This window comes from Platalea leucorodia, assembly GCF_965183815.1.
Source record: "Platalea leucorodia genome assembly, chromosome: 2".
NCBI lineage: Eukaryota > Metazoa > Chordata > Aves > Pelecaniformes > Threskiornithidae > Platalea > Platalea leucorodia.
The window spans coordinates 124,586,083-124,602,903 of record NC_138824.1 but is presented as its reverse complement, the minus strand read 5'-3'; the positions used below and the strand labels follow the sequence as shown (position 1 = coordinate 124,602,903).

Here is a 16,821-nt window from a genome sequence, read left to right as displayed (position 1 = left end):
TTTTTTGCGCTTGGGGCTGTGTGTGTGATGGGACGGGACAGTCGTGTGGCTTGTGACGGGGGTCATCCCTTGAAGAACTCTGTTGCTGAGGTTTAAAAACCGTGATAACACTCGTGTTTCTCTCCCTTCTCACTGATGACATTTTGGGAATGCAGTGTGTCAGAGTCAGGACCCGGGCCTTGGGTAAGCGTCCAGGCCCGCCTGCCTCGGCGTCGCCGGGCCCTGCGGCGGGTGCTCACAGGCCGCGCCGCCCCCGCAGCCGGGGGGCTCCGCGCTGGGCCGCGTTCCCCGGGCTGCCCCGCGGCCCTCGCCCCGGGCCCCGAGAGGGGCTTTACCGCTCCCGCCCGCAGCGCCGGGGGCCCGCGGGGCCGGGCTGTGCTCCCAGGCTCGGCCCTGCCCGGGGAAGCCCGGCAGCTTCCCTTCCGCGGCCCGAGGAAGGGGCGCAGGCCCACCAGGCCCCGGGAGCAGCCCGCCGGCCCGGCCCGGCCCGCCCCCGCCCCGCCCCGGGGCCCCGCCGGCACGGGCCCGCCCGCGGTCGGCCTCCCTCCCGCCCTGCGCGGCGCCGCCTCCACAGCGGGGAAGATGGCGGCGCCCGAGGCGGCGTGGAACCGGCTGGATCTGCCGTGGCCGGCGAGCAGCGCGACGGTGGCCCTGCCGGCCGAGCACCCCGCAGGTCCCGGGCGCCGGGCCGGGCCGGGCCGGGCGGGGCAGGGTTTTAAGCCGGTGCCGGGCGCCGCGGCGGTTGGCGGGGCGGGCCCGCGGGGGGACGCGCGGCCCGGGCGCGGGGGAGCGGCGGGCGCTGAGGCGGTGCCCGTCTCCCCCCCGCAGTGAGGTGGCTGCCGGCGCTGCGGCGGCGGTGCGAGGCGGCCGGCGAGCGGCTGTCCGGGACGGGCCTGGCCGCCGAGGGACGCGTCCTGCGGGCCGTGCTCTACGTCTACCACAGCAGGCTGCTCCGGCACCGGCCCTACCTGGCCCTGCAGCAGGTGAGGAGCAGCCCCGGCCGGTCGGCAGGTACCCGGCAGCTGGGCGCTGCGCCCCGGCCCCCCCCGTCACCGGTCCCTGAAAGGCCTCGGGAGCGGGGCTGGGTGCCTGGAGCGTCGTGCAGAAAGTGTTTTGGAGCGGGTGCACTGCGGTCGTCTTTACGCCTCCTCACGGTTTAGTTCAGTGGGTTTCCTGGCTCTGCGGCCAGTGCGATTTCTGCTTTCCAGCCCTGTGGAACCAGTACTCGGTCTCTTAAACTCACGCTGAGGCCTGAAGCAGGTACAACTATGTACCTTTGAATATATGAGTAACACGGGGATTTCATTTTCAATTAATTGTAACAACAGGAGGAGGGAAGAATAATCCTAGGCTACTCTATTAGGCACTTTCTGTTTTAAGATGAAAAATGAACTCCTTACCAGCTTTCCAGTAAAGGGATTGTCAGTATCTTCAAATAACTCTTTTGCAATACAACAGGAACCGTTCTTACCTTCTTGATTTGTTTATGCATTTTTGTTCTTGAAAGCCAGTACCAAAGGCCATTGTATACAGCCGGGGAAACCATGCCACAGCAATTAACAATGGCCTACTCCAGCCCTTCGCTTAATTCCATATTCACAGTAGTGTGATAAAGGGATCTTATTCATCATAGCGCAGGCATAGGAACGTACCAGCACATTCCATCGCACAAACCTGCCATTTATGCTGTTAAACTGATAAGGGGAAAGTGTCACTTAATGTAGTGACAGTTCTTAGACCAAGGCACTCCCATCTCTCAAAATACCAGTCAAAGGCGTTTTCATTTTTTTTCTAGGTAGAACAATGCTTGAAGCGCCTATGGAAAATGAACTTGGTGGGCTGCATTGAAACTCTGGCAGGACTGATTCCCAAGTAAGTGTCACGATCCCGTATGTTATGCTATCCATTAACTCAGTCTGCAGAGCTAAGGGGGAGGGGAACACGAGATCATAACCATCTCCTCATCCTTGTGTCACCACAGGAAAAATACACCCCAAGCCCATGCAGAGTGCTTAGTTCCCAGCCAGCCTATGCTGGAAACAGTGGCTCTGAAGGTGTTGGGAGGTTGCAAGCTCATACTGCGTCTACTGGACTGTTGCTGTAAGGCTTTTCTGTATCCTTTTTTCACCATGAAAACATTCTTACAGTTCACCGGCAGCACCTCCTGAGACCAAAACTAGGTCTGCTGTAGGCCCTCTATTGCCGATGGACTCAACTGTGCAATTCATACGTGCAACTTGGAGTTTCTTTGATAGCCAAACATCTTATTTTCAAGTTATTATGTAGGAACCTCAGGCTTTTGGCTGGCTGCTGTTCCGGCCTTGAGCAACCCAACGTTCGGATACTCATCTCCCAGATTATCCAGGATATTGCCTTGTGAATTGCCTCTAGTTGGTGCGTTCAGCAAGTCTCATTACTTGCTGTTTATTTTTTATCCTTAACTGGTGTAATCTTCAGCTTGTCCGTTAAACATCTCTGCTCGGAAGAATTCATACTTTTGAACACCGTGGCTTCGGGGTTGTTGAGCCGGCTATGGTTTGTGTATTCAAAAGTCTGTCTTGTTTGTTGTCTGTCTGTTTGACGTGCCTGTCAGGGAGGAGGGCTTGTAATTAGGCCTTGCTGCTGAGCGAGCTTTATTCAGTTGGGAGGAGGAAGAGGAGGGTCCCTCCGTCCTTTTGGACTGGATTCTAGCACCTGAAGAGTTGCGTAAGCGGAGAGAAACTTCTTACACGCTGTTATGGAAGGCTTTGTTCTTGGTTCATAGCAAACTTTATGTAGCACTAATAAAATCACAGTGTTAATGCCAGCCTGCCACAAACACTAAATCCGGTGCTCTTTGCAGCACGCAGTAAGTCCTGCCTCATGCTGAAATGGAGAGGCTGGGATAAAGTTGTTCTATAACACTGCTGAGTTTTCCAGAGAAATTGGGGCTCTGGTCTCTCTCAGTACGAGAAAGTCGCTGCTGTCTGTAGCTGAAGGAGTAACAGCGTTGTGCAGAGGAACTCAGCAAAACGTTCTTTGGCACAAGAAATCTGTCTCCCCGGTAAAGCAGAGCAGGTGATTGTACAGCATCGGTGCTAGCGCCATTGTCCTTAGTTGGTACAGGTTGCTTTTGGGGAAAAAGCTCGTGTCAAATGATTTGGATGTGACCCGAGAACCTGATGAGTCCCAGGTGTGGCACTTGGCAAAGCTCTAGGAAAGCAGAGGGGCTCCTGACCGGGGATTTACTACTCAAGTCACTCCTACATTCTGATCTTGAGCGGTTCCTTAAAGCTCAGACTAATATTAAGGAAAGCATGGTGATGGAGTGTAAAAAGATAAGCTTCTCTTGAGGGGGAACAGGGACAGGGCAGCTTGGCAACTCTTCCATCAGCTCTTCCGCTCGAGCCGAAGGCAGTCGTTCAGTGAGCACGAGGTTTTGCTAGAGGAGGCCCCATACCTTCCTGTCTTCTCTCTCCAGGATTCAGTACAGGTGTGTATTGCAGAGCCTCATGTCCTTGTATGGCACATTGTCGACATCACTGCATCTGGTATCTCAGGCCCAACAGATGCCTTACGTCAAGGGGTTTACCTTCCCTTCCGATATCAGTAACTTCCTTGGAGTTAACGTTTCTTCTGAGGTGAAGAAGCAAAAGGCTAGAATGCTAACAACAAAAAAACCTACCGGCTGGCTGAAGAAGCTCTTCCCAACGATGCCAGAGGCAGTGTCGGAGGTTGGGAAAAAGAGAAATTTTGTGACCTGCATGAGTGCTGTGGAAAGCTGTAGCACCCCACGCCCCGCGGACATCGGAGAGCCAGTTCTGGTGACAAGAGCCAGCAGAGGTAAAGCCTTGTGCCACAGCGCTACTGGTTTCTGACGTCTCAGAGACCGACCGCAACTTCGGTCCAACAGAGCCAAGCGCTTCTGCTACCCCCAGAGTGCGGTTCTGGTACAAACTCCCCTCTCCTGTCCTTGGAAGAGGAGGAGAATGCTGCATGTGCCCTTGCCTGTATAAAGTTGTGGATAATGTCAGTATTGTGAGGTGTTTTGTTTTAAATATGATACTGCCTGGAGAGAAGCAGGTAATGAATGCAGTATCCAGGTCCTGTAAATATTTGTATTTTCCTGCTTCTGCCTAGCTGGGGCCCAAGGATAGCGAGGGAAGCTACGGGCGCTGTCTGCAGCCCATACAAGAGTCAGTAAGGGTGTAAGTATAGGATGCGAATATCCTGTGCTTGCTGGTTCTGGGCTGTGCCCCAGCCTTCCCCTGCACTCGGGGCTGTGGCCGGTGACTGCAGGCATCCAGGTGTTTGCGTGAAGCTTTTACCCATTAAGTTGTTCTTTGCAGCCATCTGTAAATCTCTGCATCCTCCTCACCCCCTGCCAGCTGCCGTGCGAGATGAGTGTAGTCCCCTGGATTTTGCCTGGAAATGTGGAGTACAGGTGTGAGCCTGCTGGGACAGCAGGAGCTCTGGGAGCTCAGTGGGGCAAAGCATTGCAGGGTCTCTGTGCAAAGACTTAAAACTGTCTTTACTTCATAATGGGAACTCTCCTCTCTCTTTGTAGGGAAGCACCTGGGGTTTGATGTGAAGAGCTTACTTAGACCATCCAGACCGCCAACACAAGAGGTTTGTGCGGTACCATTTTACACTTTCTTTTTTTTTTTTTAACTTTAAAGACCCTAACACTCAAAACATGATATCCCTGATTGAAAACGTCCCCTTTCCCTGCCTTATTTTTGCTTGTCTAACAACCCAAGTTAGCATGGAAGCTTTGCACTGAAAAATCACTGCTAATTTCTGCTTAGGAATTTGAGTAGACAGGAATACAAATTCTAATTATCTGCCTCTTCTTGTATCCCACAAAACAAGGCTGCTCTTCCACTTTCTTCTTAGAAAATAAGGAATGTTCTCATAAAAACATCAGTGCTCTGCTCCTCTCCAGCAGAGAGGATCAGGCATGTCATGTTCTTAAAAGACTATCTATTTCTGTTGTTCTTTCTTTCAGGGTATAAGCCTTGCATCAACACCTTTTAAAGCAAAGTTGGCATCGCTTTCCTCTCATATAGCAAAATCGCAGCATGCTGGATCTCTTGTACAGATGGTCCAAACAGCTACGTCATTCGGGGAACTGTCAGAGGCACTCAGAAAAGCTATTCTGTGGTGCAAAGGCAACAAATTCAAGTCAGCAGCTTATTTTCTGCGTAATAAGTTGCTGAAAAGCAACCGGCTGCACCACGTGGAGGCTCAAGGATGCAGGTAATTTTGCATGGGCGTAGCGTTTCCGGATCTGACGCTTTACATTTTAATATTATGTATTTTGCTACAGTGTAGAGAAACGCAGTGGTCTAACCCATTCTATTTAAACTCAGATGCGATCACTAGTTCAGGTGACTGGATGCTCTGACATGAACATTCTGCTTAGCCTCAGTCGTTTGTGAAAGGATTTAAAAGGCTAACAAATGCACAGATACTTAAGAGGGAGGATGAAAGTGCAACTTAAATCATGTGCATGTTTAATGGTAATGATTATACGATGCAAGGGGTGTTGTCTTTCTTCAGAATGGCCTGGCTACTATTGTACAAGGTGCTGTTGTATCTCCTTGGTATGACAAGGAACGTGATAGAGAAGGCTAATAACCAAATCTCTCCAAACCCCAAATGAAATAACGCTTCAGCAGCTGATAAAGTTATGTTTTGTGCACCTTCCTCCCCTTAAGCTTGAAGAAAAAACTGTGCTGTGTCAAAACATCTGTCCGTAAATACCTCCTATACGGGTCACTAAACGCACGCTGGCCGAAGCGGTACCTCGGGGCGCGGTTCTGTCGAAGGAGGATCAAATCATCCGCCCGCTTGAAGAGAACTCTGAAGACTGTTGGGCAAAAACCTTCCGAGCTTTTTGGGGTCTGTGAGAACAGCGCATCGCTCGTCCCCCCGGCTTACCAGGAGGGGCCTCCGAGGTGGGAAGGGCGTTCCAGTGCTGATACGGGCTGTGTCGAACGGAGCGCAGCAGGGGCTCCGAAGCGGCTGCTGCTGGAAGGAAGCCCTGGCCCTGTGTGGAAAGAAGCTACTGAGAACATGGATATTGATTCTATTTTTGCAGCAATGGGTGTCTGACCCCGGACTTGCAAGGAGGAAAGGGGTCAAGTCATTCCAATTTTTTTTTTTTTTTTTTTTTAAATAAAATCCTCAGAACCCTAATGGTGTCTTGGTAACTCACACCCTGATTTCTGCTAAGAAAGCAGCAACTACTTAATTATGTTTTTGTAAAACAGCTTTTTTTTAAACAGAAGGGTGTTCCAAACAGCTGCCTCGCCTTCATCCTCTTACCTAGCCCTGTCTAGGAACAGAGTTACCCTTACTCAGTGCCTCTTCTCTATTGCTTGACCACGCGTTAAGTGCTGCTGTCGAATCCACAGTGGAAGCTACAGCTGATCACTTACTGCTGCTTAGGACAAAAGCCTTGCTGCCACTTTTCCAAGGAAGCAGTCTTACACCCTTCCTTCTGCACTGCTTGTATAGGGGACAGCCTCGACTTGCGGTATTATCGCTGTCCAGCATTTGTTACCCTTGTCCTGAAATGAGACGTTAACTGGACCTACTGCCTCTGAGCTGCCCCAGAAACAGGGGAAAGCGCAGCTGTGGCCTGAAACAGTAAACTCCTGACTAGTGAACACGTTTCTCACTGTCCTGAAGTCTTTTTAACCTAAGTGCAATTTCTGCCTGCTTGGTACTGTAAGGCGCAGCTACTCCTATTAATGAAATAATGTTAGAACAAGGACTGGGGTTAGTGCTTTCTGCCAGGCTCTTGATTGTAACTAAGCTCCAAGATCAGGATCACCAGGAAATACTAAGAAAAAATTGTCTCAGAATGAAAAACAGGAATCTGCATTATTGTAGAGCACCTGCCAGGTGCTCTGCAGGGGTAAGGAAAAGCTGTAAGTGCAAGTAAATCTGGAATAGGTTAACTTCAATTTCCTAGGCTTAATATTGGTAAAAACCAAAAGAGCAGAAGAAAAAAATAACCTTCCTAGCCAGTTAAGCACCAAAACCCCTGTATTATGCACCTTGTGTGAACGGATCAATTTAAGTTTAGTTACGAGGAGTGGGCACAAACTTAAAATGTTTTATTCAAAGAACGTAGACAGAGCAAAGGGCAGAACTTCCATAGTAGTTTGGCCTTGAAGACTTTGTGCAGTTAACCAAGATCCCTTTTCTAGGCTCCCTGTCACAGAAATACCCAGTGGTAACCGAAATCGTTGTAGAGAATCACCCATCATTAGCCCTCTAGATATCTGATTCAACACAGTCCTACTTCAAACAGGCCTCCTGCCATTACAAGAATCTTTAGAGCTCTTATTTCATAAAACGGTATAAAAATACTTAAATAACCCACATACAATCAATCAGGTAACATTCAACTGCTTGAATACTTTTCAGAAAAGGCTGGGAGCGAGGGCAGGCATCCCAGCAGTGACCTCCATGCTGAATAACCCCTCCGCACACCAGAGGCGACATTCCTCCCTTTCGGGCAGCTGGCGCCCAAGTAACGAATGCCCCAGTGCAGCCTGCGCACAGACTCAGGATCCGTAGTTGGCTTCATCAAAGGCCTTTCTGGCTCGTTTCAGTTCTTCATTCATAGTTAGGAGGTCTTTAACTCTGGCAAACTTCCGGGGGTCCTTGCGGATTAGAAAGACAATGTCCTCAACCTGTACACGACCCTGCCGCCCAATTGACATGGCCTTGTGCGTCTGTTAGAGGAAAAGAAGAAAGTCAGGAGGGTTCCTTTGCCCCTTAATTTCTTTTAAGCTCTCCATTCCACTTTATTTCTTGTCATTTTATAGTCAAAAAGTAAGCAATTGCAGGATCTGGGCACCACCGTCCTAGTCGCACGAGAACTTTGCAGTAAACCACGGACTTACTGTGGCCCCGCTGTCCCCAGCTGCCTGTCGCTTACACCCAGCGCATACCACTACGTACACGTAAGAGTAACGACATCCAAACTAAAGCCAGCTTGCACGTAGGACACCCAGCCTGCAGAGTGCCTGAAGACAAAGGGCATCAGGCAGAACTTGGAAGCAGTGTGAAGTACCTGCACCACAGGACAGTTTAGGGCATTTTGATGAGGGAAGGCAAGGCCAACCTTTCAAAAGGGGATCCACAAACAGTAGGAATAACTGTTTTCAAAAAAAAAAAAACAAAACAAATTTTCAAACGGCACCCAGATGTCTGGAAGAGCGATGGCTTCAGGCCCCAGAAGCTCGCGTTTCGTTTGTAGCACAGAGCTACGTTCCCATCCATGTAAAGACACCGGGAGCACACAAGAAGTCGACAGACTTTCAAAGCTGAGCCTTGTCGTTTGTCAGCTGCACGTACAGCGATGCCACAGGGAACCCCCAAGTCGGCCGTGTATTCCCCCCTCCCCGCCAATACTCATCTAACTGCTACTTAAGGGCTTCAGACTCTGTTCTAAATCCACAGGGAGCAAGATGCATGAATTTTGCCTTAATCCTGGAAGAGCAAAGTTTAAGTTCAGCTTTTTCCTACTAGCATCAAAGTTTTGGGCCTGGGATAACACAGTATTTGAGTCAGAGGTATTGGCCTTCAGAAGACCGAAGTCTTAGCGAGGACGTTTTGACCACGCTGTCCAGAGCTGACTTACCATTTCTGTGATAAACTCTATTACCAGGTCCTCAAGAATGTCCACTGATTCCGTGTAAGGGTTCTGGTCATCCCCAAATCCGTACATCATGCATCTCACTGCAGAAAGAAACACTCGGCCTCAGGCTCCTTGGGCGCCGCCAGCCCGGGCGGCGGGACGGCGGCCTCGCCCCTCGGGCGAGGCAGGCCCGCAGCAACAGAGAGCAAACGAGCAGGCGGACAGAAGCCAGCAAAGGCCGGCGCTGTACGTACAGAAAAGCGCGCCTGATGACAGACTAAACGTGCATTTAGCCAGCCAAATACTGACGGCTGGCTGACTTTGGGCACGGTTAGGTTCAGAGGATGCGTTAGCAGTATTTTCGGGGGGGGCCTACGCGACAGCTTCCCGCGCTCGCAGTCGGGGCACCGAATGAAAGCCGCTGTTTCGCTAGGGAAAGCCGAGCTTCAGCTGTGTCTGGGGGAAGGCCGGAGCCGCGGGGAGCCGCCGGCGCGCCCGGCTCGACTCACGTTCTTTGGAGAACAGCCTCTTCCTCTTGCCTTGCCCGCCGTCCAGGCCGCCGCCGGCTTCCTCCGCGTCCTCCTCGAACTACACGGGTACAGCGGGGCGGAGGCCGCCGTCAGCGCCCCGGGGCCGGGGCCGGGGCCGGGGCCCGACCCCTTCCCTTCCCGCCGCCCCCCAGCCCCGCCTCGGGCGTCCCCTCCGGCCTCCCCGACCGCCGCCACTCACCGGCGCGTCCTCCTCTTCGTCAGCCATGGCCGCCGGGCGCTTCCGGGCGGGGCGGAAGGGCTTCCGCTTCCGCAGCCGCGCCCTTCCTGCCGCGGAGGCCGCCGGGTTCCGGGGCGGCGGAGGCCCCGCTCGGCCCCGCCGCTCCCCGGCGGGTTCTCGGGGCGCCCGGGCCCCGCCGAGCGACGCCGGAACGCGCGGGTGTCTCCGAGGAACCGGCTGCTCCGCCGGCGAGAAGGAAGGCACCGCCGCCTCGCCCGGGGGGCGGCCGCTGAGGTGCAGCGACTGCGGTTGCTGCTGCGAGGCCGGCGTCCCTGTCAGCGGCTTCGGCGTCCGGGGGTTGTTAATACAGCGTGTTGTTAATACGGCGTGTTTTCTTCGCGGGGGGAAGAGCTCTGAAGTCCAGTTGTCCTTTGCAGGTCTGCTGGGCTTTGTGTCCGTTCCCTGCCTACCGTAACCAGCCTGCTGTGGAGCCGCTTCCCCGGGCGGGCAAACCCTGTCTCTCCTGGCCCGAGAGATGGTTTGATGACGGGAAGGCAGCACGGGGTAGGACTGGGGGCTTCCCGGCTCCCTGGCTGGGCTGCCGCCTCTCTCCCCCCAGCAAAAAAGCTGCGATTCCCTCCCCAAATCTGTATGTTACACTCACCATTATTGGGTTGTCAGGTCAGGATAATTTGGTTTGAAAGGGAACCCGGGAGGTGCCTGCTCCATTGCCCTGCTTAAAAGAGGGCCAGCCATGAGGTCAGAAAGGTGTTTTTTTCCCCAAACCGTCAGTCCCTGGCCTGCATGGTCGCCAGGGGCTCTTCCTTGAGCAAGACTTGCGCTTGCCCTTGTTGAATTTCCTAGGGTTGCTGTCAGCCCTTTCCTCCAGCTCTCCCAAGTCCCTCTAAACGGCAGCCCTGCCCCCCAGCGCGTCAGCTCTTCCCCCCAGCCTGGTGCCATGCACACGTTTGGCAGGAATGCACCTCCTCCACGTCACTCGTAACGGTGTTAAACTGGACACGTCCCAGGACAGACCCTTACAGCGTTCCACTTGTAACTGCCATGCGGGCAGAGCACCCCCCACTAACTACTGCCCCCTGAGCCTGATCATCCAACCAGCCTTTACTGATCGAGTTGTGCACCTATCCCGACTGTAATGTCCTAATTTGGGTACAAGAATAATGCACGAGACAGTGTGAAAAGGCTTGCTAAATTTGGGGTATATGACATCAGCTTTGCTTAAGTTCCCACCTGCAGCTGCAAGGAGGGTGGGAGGCCTTTCTTTGTATTTTAACGTCTGAGGCTTGGACAAGATTTATCCTCATCAGTTTGGACACTTGTTAGTGTTTCTTAAAGTCTTAAAGAAATTTTAACATTGAAATACTGTAAAAACCCAGATGTGTCCAGGGGTAAAGCTGGTTCTTCAGGGTAAGACTGTACCCGCTGTTTCTGGTACAGCTGTAAGAAACTGTATGACCCAGCTCCACGTGGCTTCCCCTAAGGACACCTCGTGGCAACTATACGCACCCACAAGGATCGTGGGGTCCCGTTCACGGTCTGCTGGCATTTCAAAGCACTTTTTATACCAAGGGATTTACCAGACATACTTAATGTATTGAAGTGGTCAATAAGTGGTTAATAAAAGACTTCCTAGCACTGTAAGACGTTTTGTTCTGAAGAGGGACTAAAACCAGAACCGCGCTTCATTTTACATACACAGACTTATTTTCAGAGGCTCTCCAGTCAAGGCTGAGGCCTTGAAAAAGACAGCCTTGGCAAGACTTGATACTTTTGGAAGATCCTGGTTTTAAGATACTAAGAAAAGATTATTCCTGAAGTGTTCCCTTGCACCTGTTCCACTCGTCTGGACACTACTGCACTTCCCCCTAGGATCAAGCATCCTCTGGGCTGGTTTGCTCTGGAGCGCTTTGGGATCGGAGGTAAAATATTAGAGAATTACAGGTTTGAGCTCTGCTAAGATGTGGGAACGAGAGATCCACATCTTTCTGCTGCATTCCCCACACTCCCCACTTCTTACACGTATGCTGAAAACAGACCTCACCTCGTGCCTAGTCTGAGGGTTACAAGAAATTCCATTTGAAACCTAACACTAGAAACACCTCGGAGCGGTTCACAAAAGGCCTGCCCTTTCCTGAGGTTTAAACACTTCACCTAAGTAACTCTGACAACTACATACGCACATTTGGCAACGGTAAGACGTGACAAGGCTGAGTGCCAGAGTTCAACATACGACACTTAATAGCTTTGGTCTAAATTCTCTTGTAACAACAACTGCTGTTGATGGCAGTCCTTTTTTTCCCCAGTTCTGTGCCTCGTAACGAGCCAGCTTTAGGTGCTCTTAGCTCCTGTGGGACGCAGTTCTGCCAGCTGCTACAGCGTCCCTACAGAGTACGGGACATCGGTACTGCGCGTCAGCTGCCAGGGTAGAACAGGGGCAGATAACGGACAACGCGTCTCATCCCTGGCAACTCAGCTGAGCGCAGCTGCAGAACTTCACGCTGGATTTAAAACAGAAGGTGGATGCAGCACGGATGGACTTTAAAGTGCAGGAGAGAGTTCCCCTAGGTGTCAGTCATTTATTCCACTCTGTTTCAAGCCAACAGCGATCAAAAAGCAGATCCCATTGAAGATGTGTCCTTTCCTTCGCCCACCCGCAACAGGGACAACTCGATGTCCGCAAGCGAGGCGCGCCATCACGCTGCACCTACTGAACGCACGACGCAGAGGAGTTACAAAAGCAAAACACACAAGGAGCCCTAAACACGCCTTCACAGACAACGTGTTGGCTATTTCCACTCTAGATCGCCTTCGAGCAGGCGGGTTGCACGGGCGCTCGTTTTTGGCCCCCGCTAAGCTGAGAGAAGTAAACCTCTGTGTATCACTCAATTCAGCTGGGCAAGTACAGTTTGCTTAATGTTAGGGCTGTAGGTTTTCTTTTCTCAACTAAAATGCCTTTTTGTTAATGAGATTACTAGACTATCTCTAGTACCCTAAATATAGCAGAGGCTAGGCATGCAGTGGGAGCTTTTTGAACATTTAGCTGGAGGGAGAGGAAATGCTGTATTAAAACTTAGCTTCTCTTTGGAGGTTCTCTTTGCTTTTTTCTCCTTAGCACAATCATGTAGGTTTTATAAGAGAGTTTTATAATAACCTGCATTCATTCATAGTGCAAACTTCCTGAATTGATGAATTTATTAAACAAAAAAGCTTAGCCTTACAAATATTAATTTATCTAAAAATGTATACAAGTTTATCCAAAAATAAATTCTGGTACCTTGGGTTATTTACAACAAAAATCCGGACCTCTGGTTTTGGTACCTTTTGTTCTGGATGGGCCGAGCAGATCAGGAGCCAGACTTTTCAGCTGGCCTCTACAGCAGGCAGGTTTCCAGTAACGTGGGCTACAAAACACCTCAGCAAGTGAACCCCCGAAAACTCCAGAGAACTGCGGAAACAAAGGCGTGGATGTTCAGTGCCAGATGCTGCTGCGCCTTGCAGTCACACGAGCAAACTCGGCCGCTGGCAGTGTTAAATCACATCTCCCGCAGCGCAGCGCAGCCTTGGTAAATGAAGCGCTTCAGCTACGAACCCAAACAATTACAGCTTGCTGCTGTTAACGCAACTCCAAACAAAACGGCAACGCCCGCTCGCCCGCGGCAGAGGGACTGCTGCCCCCCGCGGAGAAGGGCCAAAGGAAGAGCGGCCTTCAGAACTGAACTCCGCTGGCTTGCAGGGGAGGGGGAAGAAGGAAAGGGGCCTTTCCCCACCAGCAGCCCGCCCTCCGTCCCCGGGGCGCAGAGCAGTGCCACCTCCAGAGCAGACAGACCCCTTTCGGGTGGTTTGCCCTACTGCAAATCATCGCCTGAAAGGGAACGGCAGCGATGGAGCAGAGCTTTACCTGACCAGGAACAGCTGAGGAAAGCATCCCTGAGTTTTCTCCTTTACAAACTCCTGGATCTCCAGTACGTTCTTTAACAACAGTCCCCTGGAAGCTCGGTCAATTTTTGTTAACACCATCTGCACGGATCCAGAAAAGGAGGGTTAAGAGAGGAAAAGATTATTTTGCTGCTAGCCTGGAAGATCTGCAAGAGGCTTGGACCACCTTGCAAGGCAGGCTGAAAGCTCTGGGTCATATCTAGGGGGAAAAATGGTGTAACGCAGTTCACCAGAACACCCGTATAGCCTGCGTAAGGAGTGGACCCTTCCAAGCTCCTCAAGCTGAGCACTGAAAAAAAAGTGTCCACTTAATAACTCAAGGAAAAAAAATCCCTTAAATCCCACTTGCCCCCCTCAACACATTTTAGGCCTATTTTATTAACAATAAAGGTGGGGGGGGGCTACTGCTTAGGTAGGGCAACTTCCGTAAGCTCAGGCAGAGGGCATACACCTTTATAGATTATCTGCAGCTGATAACCGACACAAGAACGAAGCATTACCTACCACATAAGGAATCCCAAACTCTTCCAGCATCTCTACTGCAATGTGATCGGTTTTCTGGAGTCCTACTACACCATCAACTAATAGAAAAGTCCTCTTCAAGCTGCCAGAAATACAAGCAACAGTCATCACCACCGTTATTTCACGCCTGCTCTGCTACTTCCAAATTCATACGCAAGAACAAGCAACACGGGATCTGGGGATAGGAAGGGCCAAGAAAAGCCACGCGTGGGAGCTGAGGGTCAGCGCGGAGCAGCACCTCAACCTTTTCTGCTGTTTGGATCTGTCTAAGCACGAACGAGTGACACCAGAGAGGTTCCCGGGGAGATGCCATCAGGGCTAATCAACGCCACCACTGGCGGTAACCAGCCCTCCTGCAGTTTTTCACCTGATCGCATGACACTGTACATAGGCGTCTGGCTTTCGTTGCTCTGCGGAGGCACAGTTTAGTCCCTTACTTGCGCCGTTCCTGCAGATAGGCCTCCACCATCTCCACAAAGTCTTGCGGGGCACGGTAGCCGTAGCCTGGCATATCCACCAGAGTAAAGTCCTTCCCTACTTTGAAGAAATTCATCTTCTTGGTGTGGCCCTGGGGAGAGGATTTAGGCAAGATGAAGGAAAAGGGGGGTTTTAAAAAGTTGCTTTAAGCAGGAGATGCCCCGCCAAACATCTCTGTACCATACCCTGCGCCCCCAGAGAAGGCTGCAAAAATGCTGCTGCTGCTGCCTTAAGCTGCCTGGTTTCCTACCCTAGTAGCGATCCTACGTGGCTCTATCCTTAAAACAGGCTAAAAATACTTTTATGGGTCTCTGTGCTCGGTTCTTCCCAAAGGGCTTCAGGGCACGTCTGCTCAGCCCGTACGACTCTTCTCTCTGGCAGATGTGCCAGCCCCGGCTGAAGGGCTAAGCTGGGCTCTCTGCGCCTTGCCCTTTGCTGGAGCAAGGCCTGTGCCAGCCGTGAGCTGGTGGCCACCACGGCTGGCACGTTCTCCTGCCGCTTCAAGTCACCCCAGAGCTCGTCCCCTCTGGGGTGGCACCGAGAGGGAGGGACGTTAGAAATGTCACTCACCGGAGTTTTGGACACCCTGACCTCCACTTCTGGAGACAGTGAAAACAAGGCCCGGATTAAAGACGACTTCCCCACGTTGCTTCGGCCGATGAAGCACACCTGCAGCAGGAGAGGCAGAGAGGGCCCTCCTACACCCGCCCACCTCCCCTCGCCCCGCGCGGCCGGGCCGGGGCACCCCTCCCGCCGCCCCCAGGCCCGCTCACTCGCCAGCCTCCGCCGCCAACGCCCGGGGACAGGCCCGCCCTGGCCAGGGGCTGCCGCCCCGGACGGACCCCACCGCCGGGAGCAACAGCGCCCGAGCGGCTTCAGCGAAGCAAGGCGAAAGGCGCCGTGCGGGGCTGCCCCAACGCTGCCAACCCCCGCGCCCCTCCCGCGGCTCGGGGCTGCGGGCCCCGTCCCGCCGCCGGCTGCAGGGCGGACCTCGGGCAGGGCCGGCGGCGGGGCATGGTCCGTGCGGACGGCGGAGCTCACGTAGTCGACGGAGCGGCCGCGGCCGGACCTGAAGAGCGCCTCGGCGCGCTGGAGGGCGGCCAGGCCGGGCTGGAAGAGGCGGAACGGCGCCGTGTCGACGCCGGGAGCCAGGCAGCGCGCCAGCTTCTGCAGCGGGAACACGACGCCGTCGCGGCGGCTTCGCTCCAGCCGCAGCACCTGGGACAGGGCGGCCAGCGGCGGCGGCGGCCGGCCCGCCCGCGGCAGCGGCATCGCGGCCCCGGCCCCGGCCCGGAAGGAGGCGGGCGCGGGGCGGGGCGCGGCCCGCGGCTGCCCCCGCGCGGCCCGGGGGTGTCAGGGCCCGGCGCCGGGCGGCGCGGGTGGGCCCGGGGCTGGGCTGCGGGGCCCCGTCCGTGCGGGGGCCCCGTCCGTGCGGGGGCCGGCCCCAGCCCGGGGACGGCGCCCGGGGCCCGGCCGCTGAAGCCCCGCTGGGCCGCGAAGCAACACGAGGCTGAATGGATTTAAGGCCGGGGAGGGCCGCTGGAAGAGAGCGCGGGCTGCGCCCCCCCTTGCCTTGTACTGAGCCCGGGTACGAGCCCCTCCGTCACCTCCGTGTTTCCTGGAGATCGCTTCGGATCTTTTGTAATAAGACTTCTTTTGTAATAAGCTTCTACTGAAACACATAAGCTTCTTCTCAGATTTACGATCGGTGAAAGCAGTTACTGGTGAGAGTTAGGCTAACGGTGTAAACCTAGGGGAAAAAACCGCCTGCGTTCTACTTTAGTCTGTAAATTAAGTCCTCTTAAAATCTGCTTTGTCTCACAGCCAGAGAGAGCTCGGATGCGCGTAGCTCAGGACAGGCCGCAGTCAGTCGCTGGCTGCTACGGGCGTCCTCAGAAGGGTGCTCCCAAATAAATCTGCAAATGACCTTTACTTGGTTCCAGACCAGTTTGAAACCCGCAGAGCGGGCCTCTCCTGTCACCCCCAGCGCTGCAATAACCATAGCTAAACGTAGAGAAAAAAAGCACCATAAACCTTTCAAGAATTCCTTCAGGAACACTGCTAATTTTTTTTGTGGTAATGCAGCAACCTAATTTAATTGAAATCGGCGGTGAATCGAGTAACAGAAAACCCATGCTGGCCAGAGATGAGGCTCGTAACCACTCCGGTAGGCAGATTTCCACATTTCTATGCCCAACGGTGACACGCAAAACAGAGCAAGTGCTTTTAGGTACTTGTGCCTCACGCAGCTCACCGCTGCCGGCAGCAGACTCGCCTGCTTGAAAGGACCCTGCCGCAGTTACCCTCACCGGGCAGACGCTCTCCAGCACGTCACTCCCAGAAGAGGTGGACGGAGACAGGAGGGAAGGCAGCCGAGAAACCGGCCGGCCCATTTAACAGTACGTCTGCAGCCGCGACGACGTGAACAGAGGTGCCCAGTTCACAGGCTAGTGCCCTAACCGCTAATTGTCTCCCTTTTTAATGTGACAGTACTTACATAGGCGACAGGAACAAATTAA

General features: G+C 53.4%; 3 protein-coding genes across 5 annotated transcripts; 1 reads left to right on the top strand and 2 right to left on the bottom strand.

Moving 5' to 3' along the window:
• Positions 1-582: 582 nt before the first annotated feature.
• Positions 583-6,096, top strand: RMP64 (ribonuclease MRP subunit p64; the record flags this gene model as incomplete). Its single annotated transcript, XM_082336630.1, has 9 exons — positions 583-673; positions 805-983; positions 1,796-1,872; positions 1,982-2,113; positions 2,458-2,535; positions 3,461-3,822; positions 4,547-4,608; positions 4,988-5,238; positions 5,700-6,096. The coding sequence occupies 9 exons, from the start codon at positions 583-585 to the stop codon at positions 6,094-6,096; spliced, it is 1,629 nt and encodes a 542-aa protein (XP_082192756.1).
• Positions 5,933-9,444, bottom strand: TAF13 (TATA-box binding protein associated factor 13). Of its 2 annotated transcripts, XR_014230406.1 has the most exons (5): positions 9,368-9,444; positions 9,148-9,226; positions 8,642-8,739; positions 7,380-7,730; positions 5,933-6,031 (listed from the first exon to the last, which is right to left on the bottom strand). XR_014230406.1 is itself a non-coding variant. In XM_082332085.1 (4 exons), the coding sequence occupies exons 1-4, from the start codon at positions 9,392-9,394 to the stop codon at positions 7,560-7,562; spliced, it is 375 nt and encodes a 124-aa protein (XP_082188211.1). In that variant the 5' UTR covers positions 9,395-9,444; the 3' UTR covers positions 7,092-7,559. The 2 variants fall into 2 exon arrangements, 1 of the variants encoding a protein (XP_082188211.1); XM_082332085.1 differs by lacking the exon at positions 5,933-6,031 and having other exon boundaries at positions 7,092-7,730.
• A 2,497-nt stretch (positions 9,445-11,941) lies between these two features.
• Positions 11,942-15,578, bottom strand: GTPBP8 (GTP binding protein 8). 2 transcript variants are annotated; one of them, XM_082332063.1, is made up of 7 exons: positions 15,293-15,578; positions 14,873-14,971; positions 14,263-14,393; positions 13,808-13,907; positions 13,266-13,384; positions 12,686-12,812; positions 11,942-12,074 (listed from the first exon to the last, which is right to left on the bottom strand). In XM_082332063.1, the coding sequence occupies exons 1-6, from the start codon at positions 15,572-15,574 to the stop codon at positions 12,728-12,730; spliced, it is 816 nt and encodes a 271-aa protein (XP_082188189.1). In that variant the 5' UTR covers positions 15,575-15,578; the 3' UTR covers positions 11,942-12,074; positions 12,686-12,727. The 2 variants fall into 2 exon arrangements, with proteins under 2 accessions (XP_082188189.1, XP_082188190.1); XM_082332064.1 differs by lacking the exon at positions 11,942-12,074 and having other exon boundaries at positions 15,344-15,578.
• Positions 15,579-16,821: the final 1,243 nt, after the last annotated feature.